Here is an 18,258-nt window from a genome sequence, read left to right as displayed (position 1 = left end):
AAGCTCTGCACAAATAATATGAATGATGTTGATTACAATCACTTTATGTTCAGTTGATTTATTTAAATACTTATTCAAATAACCTAACTTCTTACCTGATTTAATTTCCTCCTTAACCCCCATTTGAGAAAGATGACTCATCAAACTTTGTTTAATATGAGCAAGATTTACAAAGTCAGGGACTGAGTAGGCATAATCTGGGTCAGAGGACATGGCTTGCATATCAGCTGAATTAGATCCAATTGCAAATGTGACAACCCCTCCAGCCTTGAGCAAACTAGCTGGGCCACGAGGGGAATCTCTAGATTTTCCACCTGCCAATACGACAAGTATCTGCTTGGCACCTTCATGATGTCGACCTCCAGCATTTGAAACAAAGACATTATCCCTCACAAATTGTAGTGCTGCTCCAATAAAGTGAGTTGTTCCGCCTTTTGGTTTTAAGCTTGTGATGTGCTTAAGAACATTAACTTTTGTTTTGTAAGTGTTCAGATTGAAATTGACTTCAGCATTGTCGCTGTACTGTACAATAGCAACCTTATCTTTCCCCTGGTTCAGGTCAAAGCTGTCAACAATTTTTGCAACAAATTTCCGTATAGCTGGGAATCTGATCCTGACATGATCAGATCCATCAATCAGAAAGACAATATCTCTATCCATACTGGAGCTTGAACCTAGAATTGTTCACAATCATGCAGATTTGTGTTGGTTAACAATTCAAATGAAGTCAGATTACTGTTGATGTCACTGATAAGTAAGTAAGATTTTCACTCACCTACACCAGTGCTGACAGTGCCTTTGTGAGATGCAATGTCTGAGAGCAGCCGTTCGCTCACAAGAGGAAAGTCAGAAATATCCTTGATAAAATACTCTGCCTTAGGACTGTGTGCTAATTGCTTCATCTCCAGCCTTTCTGCATCATTCACTCCAACACTGTAAAGGACAATTCCAACATTTCTCAGCCTGTCCACAGGACCTAAAACATCATCTTCTGACTTTCTTCCACTCAAGAGAATGAGTATCTGTGGGACCCCCTGCTGAGCTCTGCTTCCAGATGATGCAGTGAAAACATTGTTCTTCACATAATCAAGGGCAACACCTGTGTTCACGGTGAACCCTCCTTTCAGTTTTACATTGCTCAAATGACTCAAGACATCGTCTTTCAGTGAGTGTGTTTTCAGGAGAAAATGAGTAGTGGGCTCTGTGCTGTACTGAATCAAAGCAACTTGTACTTTGCTTGGCCCAATTTCCATTTGCTTGACAAGCTCTCTGACAAAATCCAAAATTTGTCTTTCACTTGCTCGCATATCATCAGATCCATCAATTAGAAAAACAACATCGGCGCTCTGGATTATTATTTTTGCAACAGTGTCTGAAATGAATACAAACAAACATTTTAAAAAACCTTTGTTTTAGACAGAAACATCTGATGTACACACCTGGTATACAATCATACAACTTCAAAGTCCATGAAGAAACATTTATTTTTTTATCTTACCAATAACAGTTGGAAATTCAGTTGTGTCTTCAATACCCCTCAATGTGGCGTCCACAGATGGATGTATGCTTTGCAGATTGTTAAAGTTTGTGACATGAAAATAATGTGCAGGCGTTAAAGAGATGGTTTGCATTTCCAACGTATCAGCATTCTGTGTTCCAATAGTAAAAGTCTTTATCCCATTTTCTTTGAGAGATTGTGCTGGTCCTCTGACATCATCCCCTGATCTCCCACCACTAAATACGTACAGATATTGGGGAACTGATTCAGCATTTCTACCTCCAACTGAAGCAGCAAAGACATTGTCTCTGACAAACTCAAGTGCTTTGCCAATGTTGAGGGGTCTCCCCGACTTGTGCCTTATTGTTCCAATGGAATTGAGCACATCGTTCTTGGATGAATAGGAATTCAGGTAGAAATTGACTGTGGAGTCACGGTTGTATTGAACAACAGCCACTTGGTCTCTGTTCTCATCTATGTTTAAACTTTCTACAATTTTTTTAACAAAGCCTCGTATCCCTTCAAAGCCATTTCGCGAGTCATATGATCCATCAATAAGAAATACTACATCATGTTTCTCAGCATCTGCAACAAAGACAAAGATGTGTAAACAAAGTCACTATCATTTTTTGCAGGTAACAGGTAAGCAGCTAGAGTGACAGACCCCAATGATCCAGTCATGAAACTCCTCTCACTCCTTTTTAGCCCATTCCCCTCTTCTCTTCACTGAAAAATACTTTAGCTAAAAGGTTAAAATATAACATCTTACCAAAACCCTTTGAGGGAGTTTGCTCTACATGATTGGAAGCATCTCTTAACAATGACAAGACATCCTTCTTAGCAGTGGGAAGCTCCTCATAATCAGTAACAGAGACAACATAATTGGGTTCATGAGATATTGTCTGCAGCTCTAGAGTGTCAGCATCAGGTGTTCCAATGGCAATTGAAATTACACCATTCTCTTTCAGCATTCTGACAGGTGTTCTTATGTCATCTCCAGATCTTCCACTACTCAGTAGTATGAGTATCTGTGGTACTCCCTCAAGGAGTCTACTTCCTGAGTCAGAAGTAAATACATGGTCCATCACATACTGGAGAGCTGCCCCAATGTTGTGAGGATGCCCCCCTTTGTGACTGAGGCTTCTTACTGCATCGAGAACATCATCCTCTGTTGTGTAACGTCCCAAGTTAAAATCAATCTCTGCCGTGCTGCTGTATTGGACCACAGCCACGCGATCTTTGTTTGCATCAATGTTCAGGTCCGCCACTATCCTCTGAACAAAATCTTTAATATCTTGAAATTTTCGCTGAGAATCATCAGAACCATCAAGCAAAAAAACAACGTCTCTTCTGTTAGGATCTGCAATCACACAGGCATTTAAGCAAATTGTTTGATTAAAAAAGTTGTGATGAAAAGTGTTACACCTGCAAATGTTCAGAAACCCCGTGTGCACAACTAGCTCTGCTATTTTGGAGGACCATTTTTGTTGACACAATCCTCCCCACTGGATAGGGTTGGCCAAAATCGTCTATAATAATTAACATAATTTCATATCACAATATAGAATGTTTTCAGGTAATTCGATGAATAATTCATAATAATTCATATTCGAGTTCGATTAGGTTTTCAGAGAAATTTGAGTTAGTATGTTAAAGAGCATACATTATCATATTGAATTATCGCCCAGCCCTACCACTGGAAAAGGGCAGCAGAGCTCTTTGCTTAACAGAATCGGATGGAACTGTCAAAAAAGCATGAAGGAAAGCCTACAAGCAAAATGGCACTAGTCTGTTACCTTCCATTGTTCACCATCTGTTGGAATGAACTCCCTGAGGTCTACGTTGTGCACACGGCGTATAACATGATATCATTACATTCATTAGTCTTACCATATAATACTGGTTTGATAGAAGGGGTTTCACCCTTCTTGATGACAGAAAATAAATGTTGTTCAATGCCTGACAGATCACTGGAGTCTGCTGCAAAGAAAGCATGACTGGCTTCCTGTGAAATAGACTGAATCTCAAGGGTATCTGCATTCTTTGTGCCCACCACATATAACATCACACCAATTCCTCTCAAGTTTTCCACGGCATTTCTGACATCATCACTTGACCGTCCGCCAGTTAAGAGAACCAAAATCTGAGGGACACCCTGGTGGTGCCTACTTCCAGAAGAGGCAGTGAAAACATTATCCTTGACATACTGGAGGGCTGCACCAGTATTGAGGGGTTGGCCTCCTTTATGCTTCAGAATTCGCACATTGTCAGCAACCCTCTGCTGTGTTTTGTACCTATTCAGAAAGAATTCAACAGAGGGTTTTCTGCTGTACTGCACCACTGAAACACGATCTCTGTTCTCGTCCACATTGAATTTGTCCACCATCCTCTCAACAAAGCCAAGGATTGCCTTAAAGTCATTTTGCATTTCGTCCGAGGAATCCAGTAAAAATACAATATCGTGTTGAATGGATTCAGTTTGATTTGTAGAAACTGTCAGACACAAGGATGATGCTCAGTTAGTCACACATAAAGTTATCCCATAATGAAACAAAAGATTAGATAGATAGATAGATAGATAGATAGATAGATAGATAGATAGATAGATAGATAGATAGATAGATAGATAGATAGATAGATAGATAGATAGAGTCTTACCTAATACGTTCTGTGGTTTTAGTCGTGGCTGCTGTCGGGGCACCCTTTTTACAAATGACACAAGTTGTTGATGTATGCTCTCAATATCATCAAACCGAAGCACAGAGAAAGCATATGAAGGGTTATGTGCAATCATTTGGAGCTCAAGTATGTCTGCATTTCTTGATCCTACACAGAATGACACAACTTTGTCCTTTTTTAGAGCATTAGTGGCACTTGCAACATCATCTTGAGATCTTCCCCCATTCAGCAGAATCAATATCTGAGGGACACCGTCTTGATGCCGACTCCCAGAGTATTCAGCAAAAGCATTTTTCCTCACATAGTCAAGAGCTGCCCCAGTGTTGAGGTTTCTTCCTCCATTATGGTTCAACTGCTGGATAGCAGCTAGAACATTTTGTTTTTCTTTGTAGGTGTTCAAACTGAAATGTATCTGTGCATCTCTGCTGTACTGGACAACAGACACACGGTCTTTGTTCTCACCAATACTGAGGCTTTCTACCACTCTTTGGACAAAACGTTTCATTGCTTGGAAGCCACTCCGTGTGTCATCTGACCCATCCAATAGAAATACTATGTCTCTTTGAGCAGACTCTAGTTCAACTGGAAAATAATAGAAAAAACCTTTTTAAGAATCAAAGCTATAATAACTAAGCTAAAGGTGCAATGCTTACACAATAGATGGTTTGTAAAGTCATAAGAGCTGGTAATTGAAATGGGAACTAATTACAGTGATAAACAAGGTGTTAGATGCAAGAACATTGAAGAAAACTGCTAGCTGCAGTCATTATTGAGGAACTTAGAAACAACTGCAAGATAAGGAGCATATTCTTCTTTCACAAATGAAAGATAGAGATAGCAGAAAACAAACATCAATATTCTTGAACTCTGTGTATTTGGTCAATGATAGGATAATCATTGGCTCAAGGAAGAGCTTAAGAGCAGAGGAAAGGGCATTTGCTGATGCGAGGCTGTCAAAACAAGACTCTCCAGGGTACTAGAATAAAAAGGATGACAGCCAATGAGACAGTTTGAGAAACATGAAACTGATATTTTTCAGAAGATTATACAGTTTCATTGCAATTCAAACTATGAAAGACCAAATATATTGAACTATAAGCAGAGAGTCAGTTTGATTCTCAAATACTAATCTGCACTTCTTACCTACAACAGTGGGTGGCTCAATTTGTATTTCAGCTTGGACAAATGCAGCTAACTCTGTCTGAATGGACAAAAGTTCACCGAAGACAGGAAGGTTAAAAAGAAATCTTGAGGAGACAGCAATTCTTTCAAGCTCTTCCTGTGTAGCATTTTTCATTCCAATGGCGAAAGACAGAATACCGATTTGTTTTAGGTCGAATGCCGCCCCTGACACATCATCATTGGATTTGCCACCAGTCAGTAAAAACAGAACCTGAGGGACTCCCTCCAAGCTTCTACTCCCAGATGAAGCCGTGAAAACAAGGTTTCGCACAAACTGGAGTGCAGCTCCAGTGTTCCGAGGTCGTCCTCCTTTATGACGCAGATTTCTTATAGCATAGATGATAGCCTTTTTGGATCTGTGAGTTTTTAGGTTGAAGTGTACTCTGGTGTCATCACTATATTGTACTACGGCCACTCGAACCTTATCTTCGCCAATGTCGAGCTCTTCTGTCATTCTTCTGATGAACTCACGCATAGCTGGTAGTCCATTTCTTGAGTCATCCGAACCATCAAGAAGAAACACTATGTCCCTCTTTTTACTCGCTGTGGCAACAGGTGATACATGAATAGACAGAAAAAGTGTTCAAGACTTTTCTACACCCATGCGTATTATCAGCATGAGCAAGTTAGAAGCCCAGGAATAAACTGGGTATGGAAAGAAAGATAAGGCACGTCTCCGAAAGGGTTATATAAGCGGAACTGCTAAAGAACCATATTTTAATCAGAAAGATGTATGAAAAAATGTGTTGACTCCAAAGTAACATTGATGTGCACAATTTGAAAGAGGTATGAAAGAATTAGAAATACACAAAAGTAGCTTTTTTTCAAACAAATCACATTTTCGAGCAAGGGTTATCCTAAATGTATGTGCAACAGGAATGTGCCAAAACAATTTATCGTTAATCATTAGACTAAGAACCTTATGTCAAATATTCTTGAGTTAAAAACTTGTATAGAGAGATGAAAGAATTGTATTCAGAAGACATAATTATTACTGTACTCCAATTTTAAGCATAAATGTGGATTTCTTACCTACTAAATCAGAGATTCCAGTCATGGTTTCCTCTGTTTCTTTGTTTATGTTCAGTGTAGCAACAAGCTGCGATTGGATTGAGGGCAACTTGGAGAAATCAGTGACCTTGTATGTGAAACCAGGTTTGTAGGCAATCGTTTCCAACTGCTTTTTAATGGCTTCTCCCACTCCAATCCCCACTGACACAATTCCATGCTCTTTAAGAGCAAAAGCTGGGCTTCTCACATTATCAGTGGATGGTTTACTACTTATAAGAATTAAAATCTGGGGCACTCCTTCTAGTCTTCTACTTCCCGTTGAGGAAGTGAAGACCCTGTGCCTCACAAACTGGAGAGCTCCCCCGATATTAAGGTGCTTCCCACCCTTGTGCCGTAAATTATCTATGGCATTCATAGTGTCATTCTTTGTCTTGTGAGAATTCAGATAAAAGTTGATCTCAGGGTTATCAGCAAACTGAACCACAGACACTCTGTCTTGGCTCTTACTGACAGAGAGGCTCTCCACTATGCTCTGAACAAATAGTTTTAATTCTGGGAATCCATTTATTGTGTTATCAGAGCCATCCAGTAGGAACACAATATCTCTTTTTGCAGCATTGCTTTGTGCTAAGACACAACAAATAAGATTCAGTTATCCTGATAAAGAACCAATAACATGAGTGGAAGTGGCGTTTTTTCATACAGCGAGTCTAAAACACTAATAAGAAAAGAGATTTAGCTTACCTTGTTGTAGAACTAGGGTCAGCTGTTCCTTTGGGAGGCTCACATAGTTATTGAGCTTTTGTGGTATGCTGCTTAGCTGGCTGAATTCCTTCACATTGAAGGAAAAGGAGGGGTTGTGTGATATGGCCTCAATCTGCTTTGGGTCTGCATCCTTGACACCAACACCAAATGGTACGACTCCTTTTGTCTTCAGCGCACCAGCAGAATCCTTTACGTTATCCCTGGACCTGCCTCCAGCCAAAACGATTAGAAACTGAGGGACATTTTGCGCAGCCCGGCTACCGTGCTTTTCGGACAAGATGGTGTCCTTCATGAATCTTAGAGCAGTTCCTGTGTTTAGGCTACGTCCACCAGCCAGTGTCATTCCATTGACAGCTCTTATCACTTCATCTTTGGTTTGAAAAGTGTTAAGGTAGAAAGTTGGAGTTGGCCTCTCGCTGTGTTGAACAACTGAAACTCGCACCTTGTCAATCCCAATGTCAAGTGGTTCAATGACTTGAAGGATAAAATCCCGAATGTAGCCAAAATCTGCTCGAACATTTTCTGTGCCATCGATGAGAAAGGCAACATCCCTTTCAGCTCCAACAACTGAAGGGAATCAACAACAAAAAAATAATTATTGGGAAGCCAAAGTTTACATCACTTTTATTTCATTGATAGAAACAGAGAAATGCAAAACTCACCAGTTTCCTCTATTGTTACATCTGTATCGCCAACTACTGTTATCAACTGTGGCATGATTTGTTCTGCCATAGCTGGCAAATTAGAGAAGGTTCTTTCATGGTAAGCCATCTCCGGAACAAAGGCAACTGTTTTCATAAGGGCTTCATCTGCTTGCCCAGAAGTGACGGTGAAAGTCAAAACACCAGCAAGAGCCAATTGATCGGCTACGCTTTTAACTTGGTCCTGGGCCGGACCACCTGTAATCAGAACCAACACCTGCTCCGCTCCCTGCCTCCTACGTGAGCCAGATGATGCTTTGAACATGTTTTCTTTGGCATAATTTAATGCAGCTCCTGTATTCAAAACTGAGCCTCCAGTCAGCCTGAGTTGAGAGATTTTATTTACAACATCTTGCCTGTTGCTGTAGCTGTTCAGGTAAAATTCAATTTTTGGACTGTCAGCAAACTGCATTAGACCAATCTGAACCCTGTCAGGACGTACTTCCAGCTGGTTCACCACGTTGATAATGAAGTCTCTCACATAGGGCAAGTTACTGCTGCCAATGTAGTTTGAGCCATCCACAAGGAAGACAATGTCCCGAACCACTTTTTGAGTCTGTACTGTGGTTATCTCCACCACTAGGAAAAAGCACAAAAAGAAAACAAATGTTACAAGTTATGCTGTGTAATACCAAGTACATATACTTTCAGGCTCTGGAAGATTCACTTCATTAGAGACAGATTAAAAGGTCCAATTATGTCCCTGAAAACTGTTATCTGTATAGGCTGAGTAGTTGATTCTTTTTTTTCGTTTGCAGACAAGTACTTGTCACTGCAGGCTAAAAGTTGGGGAAGAAGCTTTGCATCTAGCACCGCCTACCACCCAAAAAGTTGATTTGTTGTCTCTCAGCAATAAAAAACAGAATTGATCTCTGAAATGCTGAAGGTCATAGGCAGTAAATGCATAACTTATTTTTTGCCCACATGATTTTTTACTCAATCAGCAGCTTAGATATAAGAGAATAGATACAAGTAAGCAAGTGTCTAAACTAGAATAGCCTTGCTCCCTCCTATATCTGTGATCTGCTGATTTCCTATGAGCCTGTCCACTGTCTGAGATCCTTCAGCCCTACTAACAGTTCACGAATCCCGACTTGTCACTAAAGGTGACCGGGCCTTTGCTGTCCGGGCCCCTCAGCTCTGGAACTCCCTGCCCGGAGAGCTAAGGGAGGCAAATTCCCTTAGTTTGAAGTTGTATTGAAAGCCAAATTAATTGTCACCGTCATAACTTTAAAAAATTGCAATCCGGTCTCTGAGTGTTCTGTATGCAGTGTTTTTTCACCTTCAAAACAAAGCTTTAAAAAACAAACAGATCTGTTACCTAAACTGGACTTTCTTGATTATATTTATTGTCTCATGTTTCATGGGACACATTATTACAAAAGACTTGTTTTTTAGGTGGTTTGCTGATAGTGGTAAAAAGCGCTGTCCAACATGTTGATCCAAACTTTCCCATTATTTAGTTGGGTTTGTCACACAACAATGAGCATGTAGGATTTAATAGCTCAATTTATCATGCAGCACTCTTGTTAGGCAAGAGTGCTGCATGATGTTGTTTTTCTACTTTTTTATTCAAGGTTTTCCTTAAATACGTCACATCAGTTATTACATTCATTGAACTATCATCACAATTATTATTAAAATAAATTCAATGTACATAGAAGACAAAGAATTACCTGTCTCAGTGGGTTCCTCAGTCACCACCACCCCAGCTAGAGTGGAGAGAGCATTAATGATTGCCTTTGGGTTGCGATTCAATGAGCGAAAGTCCCTTAAATAGAATGCAACACTGTCAGCAAAGGCAATCTTTTGCAGCTCCTTCTCATCAGCAGTTTTGGAGCCTGAAGCTAGAGTCAATACACCCATTTGCTGCAGGGCCATAGCAGGTGCCTCCACACTGTCACTGGACTTTTTGCTGGTCATCAACAGTACAAGCTGGGGTACCCCCTGATTAATACGACTTCCCTTATCAGGCCGCAGCATATTAGTCCGCACAAAGTCCAGGGCTGCTCCGATGTTGACTGTCGGGCCAGGTCTTGGTTTGATAGAGCTCAGAGCAGCAGTTAATTCTTCTTTGGATCCATGGGAGTTGAGATCAATCTCAAGTCGAGGGATATTGCTGAACTGGGCCACACCCACTTGAACTTGGTCTGGGCCAATTGGCATGATGTCGACAAACCGCCTGACGAATTCACGCACAGAGTTGATGATCGTTGCACCCATTGTACTGTCAATTAGGAAGATGATGTCTCGTTTTCCGACAGTGACGACTGAAAAGAAAAGAAAATGCATTAATATGCGAATAAAATCTGATTTTAAGTGATGTTATGATGATAAATCTGTAGTACTAAAGGCTTCCAAAGCCCACCAATGACATTCTATAATAAGATATATGTTTACACTAATATTGGCACTTTTTTAAATTGGTTTTGACAGCTGCATATGGACAAGATATATGGTACCATAGAAAGTATAGATTAAGCTTAGAATATCAATGAAAATGCTAAATAACATTAATGATTTATCAACAAAATGTGAAATAAAATTACATAGCTTGTAAGTGTATTTGGCTCTTTATGAACTGCTGTATCTATTGCTGGTGGCTGATTTTATGTATTGGTCTTTCAAACAGTTTGTAAAATACAATTTAATAACATATGACATTGCTAACATAGGTGGGCCATCTACTTGAAGTGTATTTGTTCTCAGTATTCTTATATTTTTCTTTTCTTTCTCAAAGTGCAGACTGCAAAACTAAATTATTCAAAAGTAAAATGCATGCATTTTGCATTATTTACACGAATGGATGAACTCTTTACTACAAAGGACTGTCAGCTCTATTAAGGGCATGTGCGATATGATATGGGAAAAAACCTATTCTAAAATTCTTTGCCGCTTTTCAGATCATGGACTTGGTCAACGGATTAATGGCACTTTGTGGATCTATATATTTGCAGCAGAACACTAACAGGAGTTAATATTTCTCACTTTTAATGTATCATTACCACCTCTGTTAAATGCCCTTAAAAACTGAGATTATAGCAATTTCATGATTAGCATATCTCACCTTGCACACTACATTAAATATGAGCTCTTTAGAGCTTTTAATTCTTGCCAACTTGTACAGAGAAGTTACATACCTTCTGTGAACTCATTCTGAACTATAATGGTGCGCTGGACCACTCCGTTTATGTATGGGAGCAGCTGGTCACCCATGCTCGCCACTGCTCTGAAATCAGGGGCTGACAGGACAAAACTTTTATCTGTAGCAACTACTTCCAGATCAGCAGTGGCAGTGTCACCAACTGTCACACCAACTGTGATAACACCGGCCCTCTTAAGGGCCCGGTCCCCGGCACCAGTATCATCAGTGGATGGCCCAGCACTGATGACTACCAACATCTGGGGCACACTCTCGTCTGCCCTGCCCCCAGCTGTTTGGCTCAACAGGCTCTCGGCCACTTCCTCCAAGGCGGCCCCCAGGTTAGACTCGTCACCCCCTGAGTAGGCAAGGCCCTTCACCGCTTCCAGGACTGAGGATTTGCTGTCATAGCTATTTAGATAGAACTTTATCTGCGGGTTGCCGTTGTACAGGACCAAGGCCACCCGAACAGTGTCCCTCCCCACATCAATCCGCTCAATGATTCTCAAAACCAAATCACGCACAAAGGGGAAGTTTTCTGCTCCAATGTTCTGTGATCCATCAATTAAGAGTACTAGGTCAGCTGATTCTTGTGCTTTAAGGAGAGAGAGAGAGAGAGAGAGAGAGAGAAAACAAAACAAAATGGAACTTGTGAAAGCGTTAACATGGTGAGATAGAAAGAACTTGTGCTTGCTTATCATTGCATGTGTCAAGTTACATTGAAAGTGAACAAATGAATCAAACATTAAAAAACACATCATGCTGCATGTAGGCTGAACCAAGGAGACTTCATAAGGTCATGTCATTTATTCACTTTTTTCCCCCTAAATATAGTTTAGCACTCTTTAGTCAAGATTATTGTAATCTGTAGTGTGATTTATCCCCTAGTAAAAAATAATTTAAGGAAACATAAAGGTGACTGATGATGATGATTGACAAACTAATTTTCTCAAACATCTGGGGCAGTTAAGAAAAAATATAATTTAGCATAATTTGGATATTTACAGAAAGAAAATTCTGGGAAATAGCAAAACAAATTTCATGTGGGTGTGTTTTACTTAAACTGAAATGTGATCATATTTGTAGAAACAAATTGCAATGAAAGGGGAAAAGTTGGAAATATTTAAATGTGAGATTCAAATAGTTTAATTGTTTTTAAACAAAAAATAAATTTGTAGGTTAAAAAGTACAAATACAACCGCACGTGGTCAGGTAATATTCAGATTTGTCAGAATAAAATGAATTTAAAACCAAGGGTATTCAATCCTGAGACACTATTATGATAACAACTGTAAGTCAAATAAAAACATTACTTTTTTTTTAATTAAGCTTCTTTATCATTAAGCCTTTACAAAGACCCTTGTTAAACTTGTGTCATGTGTCCCTTGTATAAGCTCCATTGAGTTCAGCCATCCCATGCAGACTCTTGTTACGGACCTCAGATACAGTGACCAGTCATGACTCTGTGGCTTATCCTTGGAGCCTACAAGCTTACAGTACTTGAGATTGTATTACATTTGATTTCATGTAAAATGAGTTCAAATTCGTATATTAGTGATGTTTTTACTACATTTAATTTGAATCGTGTGTGCTGGAGTAATGTTGTCTTTGGACACTTGACATTTTTAAGTATTTAGTTTCATAGGAATGTGTTCTCTCTTTCCAGTGACTTCCAGTATTATTTACTACTTATTTCTTATTTTAACATATCATATATAGTTTATGGACATCAAAATATTCTTGAAGTACTTCTGCAGGTCAAGGATAAGTCCAACAGGTTCATCTCTGTTTCAAATACAGAATATTGCACATATATAACAAAGGTAGACATTGTGACTGATAAAACAAACAAAAATGCAAGACACATAAGCAGTGGTGCATGGTTAGCTATTGTTAAAAGCTTGTTGATTGAATTTGAGATGTGATGTTTTAAAAGGTAAGACATCATCGAGTCCATTATCTTTTCAAAGGGTTAACTAAAATCCATACCAATTTTAAAAAAACGCCTGGTGCAGAACGGTCTCATCACTGAAATATCTTGCTCTCAATCCAAACTCATTGTTTTTGAGTATCTGGTTTTTCACTCCAAATCTAATATGCTTTAGGAATGTCTATCACATGCAAATCTTATTGTGACTTTAAAGCATTACGGGGGTATTAAGGGTTGTAAGACAAAACAAGTGATGTTAATCTTGCAGTTGTATAGTGAAAGGTTATTGTGGTTAAAAAAAACCAACTTCATTGTGTTAATAATCAAATTCAGTCACGGCCACAAAGGCAGCAGCTTGCTCCTGCACATGTAGACACATTAGTAATGGTAGTGACACTGGTCCCATCTCATTACCTGTCCCTCCTCCAGCCACGGGGGCCTCGTTTGCCACAAGACCACCCCCTGACCGAGTCACTGCGTCGCAAATCCGCACTACTAAATCTTGGATAATATCCCTCAAAGTCAGGAAAGAGTCTACACTGAATACATGAGTGTCATGAGGCTTGCTAGCCATCTCCCTGAGCTCAGAGTCAACCGCATCCTGAACTCCAACCGCAAACACCTCCACGCCTGCCAGCCACAGCACCTGAGCCGGCTCAGTCACGTCATCCTGGGAGCGCCCATCTGTTACCACCACCACCACCTGGGCCACACCTTCAGCAGCGCGGCTGCCCGAAGCAGTGGTCAAGTGTGTGCGAATCAGGAAATCCAGGCCCAGGCCAGTCCGGGTGCCCCCACCACGATACGGCATAGCCTTGATGTGTGCCAGGACTCCCTGTGACGTTTGGTAGCTGTTGAGCTGGAACTCAGTTTGAGGCTTATTACTGTACTGCACAAGGGCAAATCTAAACCTGTCCCCTCCAGCCTGATGAAGTGATTGTATCAAGCTGTACATAAATTGTCTGACATGTTCAAAGTTCTCCTCGCCCATACTCCAAGACGAATCCACTAGAAAGTATATATCAGCTTCCAACCCTTGTGCACAATCTTCGGAAGAGAGCGTTGGAGGAAAAAAGTGAAGACCAATGAAAAGATGCTTGGTGTTTAGTACCAAAATATTGTAATGGTGCTTAACATTAACTGTTGCACAATGCAAATTAAATGTTGAGGTAATTCTACGTTTGACAGCATCATACTGCTTGCTTTATCGTATGTTTCTGACTGGACTTGGTACTCTAACGGTCCTGAGGCCTCTATTCCATTTTTTTTGTCCAATGTTATGCAATTTTTTAATTTAGATTTAAAGAAATAAAAACAACGATCAATAATGGAAAAATAGCCAGTTTACCAACTATGCCCATAAAAAGTGAAATATCGCTACGTTAATGGGTTTGATTTTTCTCAAGATGTCCTAAACACTTTTATAAATCCCAGTTTTTCTTTGCAGTATATGAAGAGGTGCAAATGTAGATTGTATCCCACTCAGCATTGCTGAAAACTGGAAAAAGAAAATTACTGTGAAAGCAGACAGATCATCTGCATAATTAGCACACCCTGCTGACCGCAGCTGAGATGAACCAAGTTGGACCTTACCTTCCTGAGCCTCGATGTTAGGGAGGAGTCCTGCAAACAGGACGCCCAGGAGGGCACACAGCGGTAACAACCGATGCCTCCTCATCTTCTCTCACCAAAACAGCCAAGGGAAGACCTGTGAAATCAGAAGCCAATATTAAATAATTATGAGCCAGCTGCCCTCACAGTGTCGCAAGGCATGAACAGGCGAATGCATAAATATGCTTTAGAACAAACCACAGGTTTAAGGTTTGGTGAACAAGTTTAGGAGGGGGATATCCTATTACAAACCTTGTTGCACTCCCTAAACATAAAAAATGTAATCAGCAGCACAGACATTTCTAACCTTTTGGTTTGTAAGTGAGGGAGGTGCAGTATGCAGACCTATAGCACTGAGAGTGGTAATGATCAAAACCGCCTGTTAAAACTACCAGCCAGTGTGCTTTCCTAATGAACTCTGCTTGGCAAGGACTGAATTTTACTACTCACAAAATAAAGACGGGTGTTGGAATGGAAAATACAGTTTCCCAGGAGGGGTGTGTGTTTTCTATTTGGTCAGATTTCCCCACCATTGTGATTTTAAGTAATGACACAGGAAATTAAAGGATGGTCACACGTGGCTCACTACTGAGAGAGTATGAATGCATCTACTGAACAGTAAGCATCATATTGCACAAAGGGGAAACACCATTGCCACAGCCAAAATCAAATTTCATTAAGCAGGTAATTAACACATTTGTTCATCATTCTTTTGCCGTCAATAAAAAAACTGTGAGAGCCTACTAGGTCCTCATTAGACCATGATGTCCTAATTATGAAATGAGCTCTCACAAAGATATAAATACAGATTCACACATATTAACTTTTGAACAAATCCTCAATTTGTATAAAGAGATTCAACATATTAAATGAGTCTGTTTTAATTAGATCAACTTTCTTTAATGAATATAACTCGGCAGTATCGTCAACATAAATAAGCTGATGATAAATAAACTGGCATCTTGAAGGATTTTACTTTTGGACCTCACAACGCTCTGTATTCATTGGAAATGTTCTGATCACACAGGTGGGTAACTATCCTACGGAGCCACCCCTTAAATCTAATTCTACACATTGTATAATACTAATACTGATCTTTATCTGACACTGTGAACAATTACCAGGTTTACACAGAATGTTACAACTACTTTTGGAGAAATTAAATACATTGTTTTCAACAGCCTAATATACAGACTTTGGTATAAATGATCCAGTAAGTGTGTTATTATGATTTTACTAGACACGTGCAAACCTAATCTAATCCTGACACAGACCCTGTGATCTTTGGTGCCCCCCTGAGGGTCGGGAGCACAGGGCCAATGACCAATAAAATCTTCACCATTAGACTAGTGATGGGGGAGTGGAGGTACAAAGTGGAGTCCCAGATAAGTCTCTTTAAAAGCCTTTGTGCCTGCTGGCTGTCACAGAATAAGGGCTCAGCACTAAGGGCAGCTCTGCTGGGTGCACTGTTGAGAAAAAAGTGGTACTTGGGTAATAAGAGAGTTACTGTATGTGTCTATTTTAAATGAGTGCATTTATGCTGATGGAGGAGTGTATCATGGATACTGAGGCACAACTGTGGCAACACTGAAAACTACCAATGCCCTCTAGTGGAGAATGTAGGTATAACACAGTATCCAGGACAGTTTTCTAGAATGAAGTGGCACATAAAACTGCTGTGCTTTCCATCTGTCTTTTATCATGAGCGTATATAATGGGGTATGACTAAGTCACAGGGTAATGTAATAAAGAGAAGATAATAAAGAGAAGATGTCTATGTCTTTGTGACCTTAACCAAGTTGCTCCTGAAGGCTTGCCAAAACTTTGGAGACTGTAAAACGCAAAATTTACATTATCATTATTTTTTTTAAAATGTATTCTGTACCTACCTCCTGTTTTTTGCTTCCGCTGATTAACCCAACAATTATTTTCAGTGGGGTTGAATTTGAACCCCTTCTGCAGTCACATCATGTGTGGTTTTTACCTGTCCATGTGTCACCTGAGTTTTTGTGTTCTTAACCACTTAAATGCCAAGCTGTGGTTTAAGGGCACCTCCCCACCAAGAGTTACAATGCGGGTCTAGGGATATGACAGGCAACCCTCCAGTCACAAGTCTGCTTCCTTAAACTTAGACTACCTCCACAAGTGCCCCATGGTAGGCCAGGAAAAACCCTTGTCAGTAATGTAAATACAACAAAATGATTATTATTATTATTATTATGCTTATTATTGAAGCAATTAAAGAGGAAAACTAATCAAGAGGGAAATCTGGGAGTCTGGTTCTACATCTTGGCCAACAACACATACTGATATTATTACCTCTCAGTTGTGGAAAACGTCGCTGCCTAGAGTGGATTCTGTCGTCCCCTGATCTTATTAAATGTGCACGTCAATCCTATTTGAATTAAATATTGTTTTTCTTCTTGCTGTGGAGTAAAAGAGACTATTTCATGAGGATTGGAAAACCTGGGTCAGCAAGGCTTGAATCAAAGCCATCCACAATACGCAGCAATAATGAATTCTAAACACATGGCTGTCGTATTAAATGCGACAGTGCAGACGTTGAGTTGGTTGAAGTCACAGTGTTTATACTTTGCTGTGTGTGCCATTTCTGCAGACTGCACTTAAAAGGTGATACTGGCACTAACTTGTCGGGAAAAAAACAGTAACAGTAACAAATTGTTTACCGGCTCTTCGGACAGGCCCATTAGTGTGATCATCAAAATGCACTGACCATAAACAACTTTGGGAAAGTCAGCCATTCAGTTTAATACAAGAAAGTTACTAGACTAAAAATATTGGAAGGCAGCTGCAGAATTGTGTCACACAAAGTATCAGTGTTTGCCCACTGTCAAAAACGAAGTGACCACGCCCTCTTAACAGCACATGAACTCTGTGGTGGCACACAACATGTTAAAACTGCCACAATGGAAATGTTTTCACGGTTTAGGCAACAAAATAACTTAACAAACGTCACTGAAGTAACTCGCACCGGTCTGCTGGTTGAGATATTTGACCCATCCAACTCCTGTCTTTCTCACGGTTTATACCACGTCACTTGCTCTGAACGTTGCATATTCATGGATGCGTCTAATTTGTGTGTCCACAGTGACAGAGGACTCTAGTTGACTTTCCATTGGCATGGTTTCTGTTGTGTCAATACGTCATTTAAACACATAATGTGCTGTTAGGGGTTCGGGGTAGTTTCATATATTATCGTGTGGGGTCCTTTTATCTTGCCCAACCAGATTATGATGATTGCCGATAAACATTGTCTGTGATACTCTTTGCATTATAAAACAAACATGGAAAGCACTTGGACAATATATTTCAACCAAGTAGAGAGTTTTTTGAAAATGATCCTTTAAACAGAATTCACACTTTCAGTGAGAAAAAATGTCACCCTGCAGTCCCCCTATGCTGTCACTATCAAGATGAAGGACTTATCAAGTTATTTTATTTCAAGGAAATCTAAGCCCTCTTGGACACTGCAACAGATGTTTGCGTTCTCCACTCATGCTCATGTGATTTCAGGTCACTCAAAAGCCACTGCAGAGTTTGCCAGGGCCCGGCCAATGTGTCAACACTATGGCTTCCCCTGGCCGCCACAGGGGAAACAAAGTGGAGTCTGGTTTTCTCTGATACGAGCAGCCAAAACAATGGTAGCATGTGTAATCACATTAGTGAGAAAATTAAGAGAGAGAAAAAAAATGCTAGTTTTTTTTTTTGTTATTTTACT

General features: G+C 40.0%; 2 protein-coding genes across 3 annotated transcripts in view; one reads left to right on the top strand and one right to left on the bottom strand.

Moving 5' to 3' along the window:
- Positions 1-18,258, top strand: part of maip1 (matrix AAA peptidase interacting protein 1) — a 231,636-nt gene that overhangs the window by 75,850 nt on the left and 137,528 nt on the right. The window lies entirely within an intron of this gene.
- LOC129104304 (collagen alpha-3(VI) chain) overlaps positions 1-18,258 on the bottom strand; it is a 71,749-nt gene that overhangs the window by 48,469 nt on the left and 5,022 nt on the right. For both annotated transcript variants that reach the window (XM_054614915.1, XM_054614916.1), the window contains exons 2-5: positions 14,502-14,616; positions 9,513-10,106; positions 7,798-8,415; positions 7,115-7,702 (exon numbers count right to left, since the gene is read on the bottom strand). In XM_054614915.1, the coding sequence (XP_054470890.1) occupies positions 7,115-7,702; positions 7,798-8,415; positions 9,513-10,106; positions 14,502-14,586 (1,885 nt within the window). In that variant the 5' untranslated portion in view covers positions 14,587-14,616. The remainder of the gene's footprint in view (positions 1-7,114; positions 7,703-7,797; positions 8,416-9,512; positions 10,107-14,501; positions 14,617-18,258) is intronic.

Source organism: Anoplopoma fimbria, chromosome 16, assembly GCF_027596085.1.
Source record: "Anoplopoma fimbria isolate UVic2021 breed Golden Eagle Sablefish chromosome 16, Afim_UVic_2022, whole genome shotgun sequence".
Lineage (NCBI taxonomy): Eukaryota > Metazoa > Chordata > Actinopteri > Perciformes > Anoplopomatidae > Anoplopoma > Anoplopoma fimbria.
Note: the sequence above shows the minus strand (reverse complement) of the source record. Positions and strands in the feature narration are given on the sequence as shown.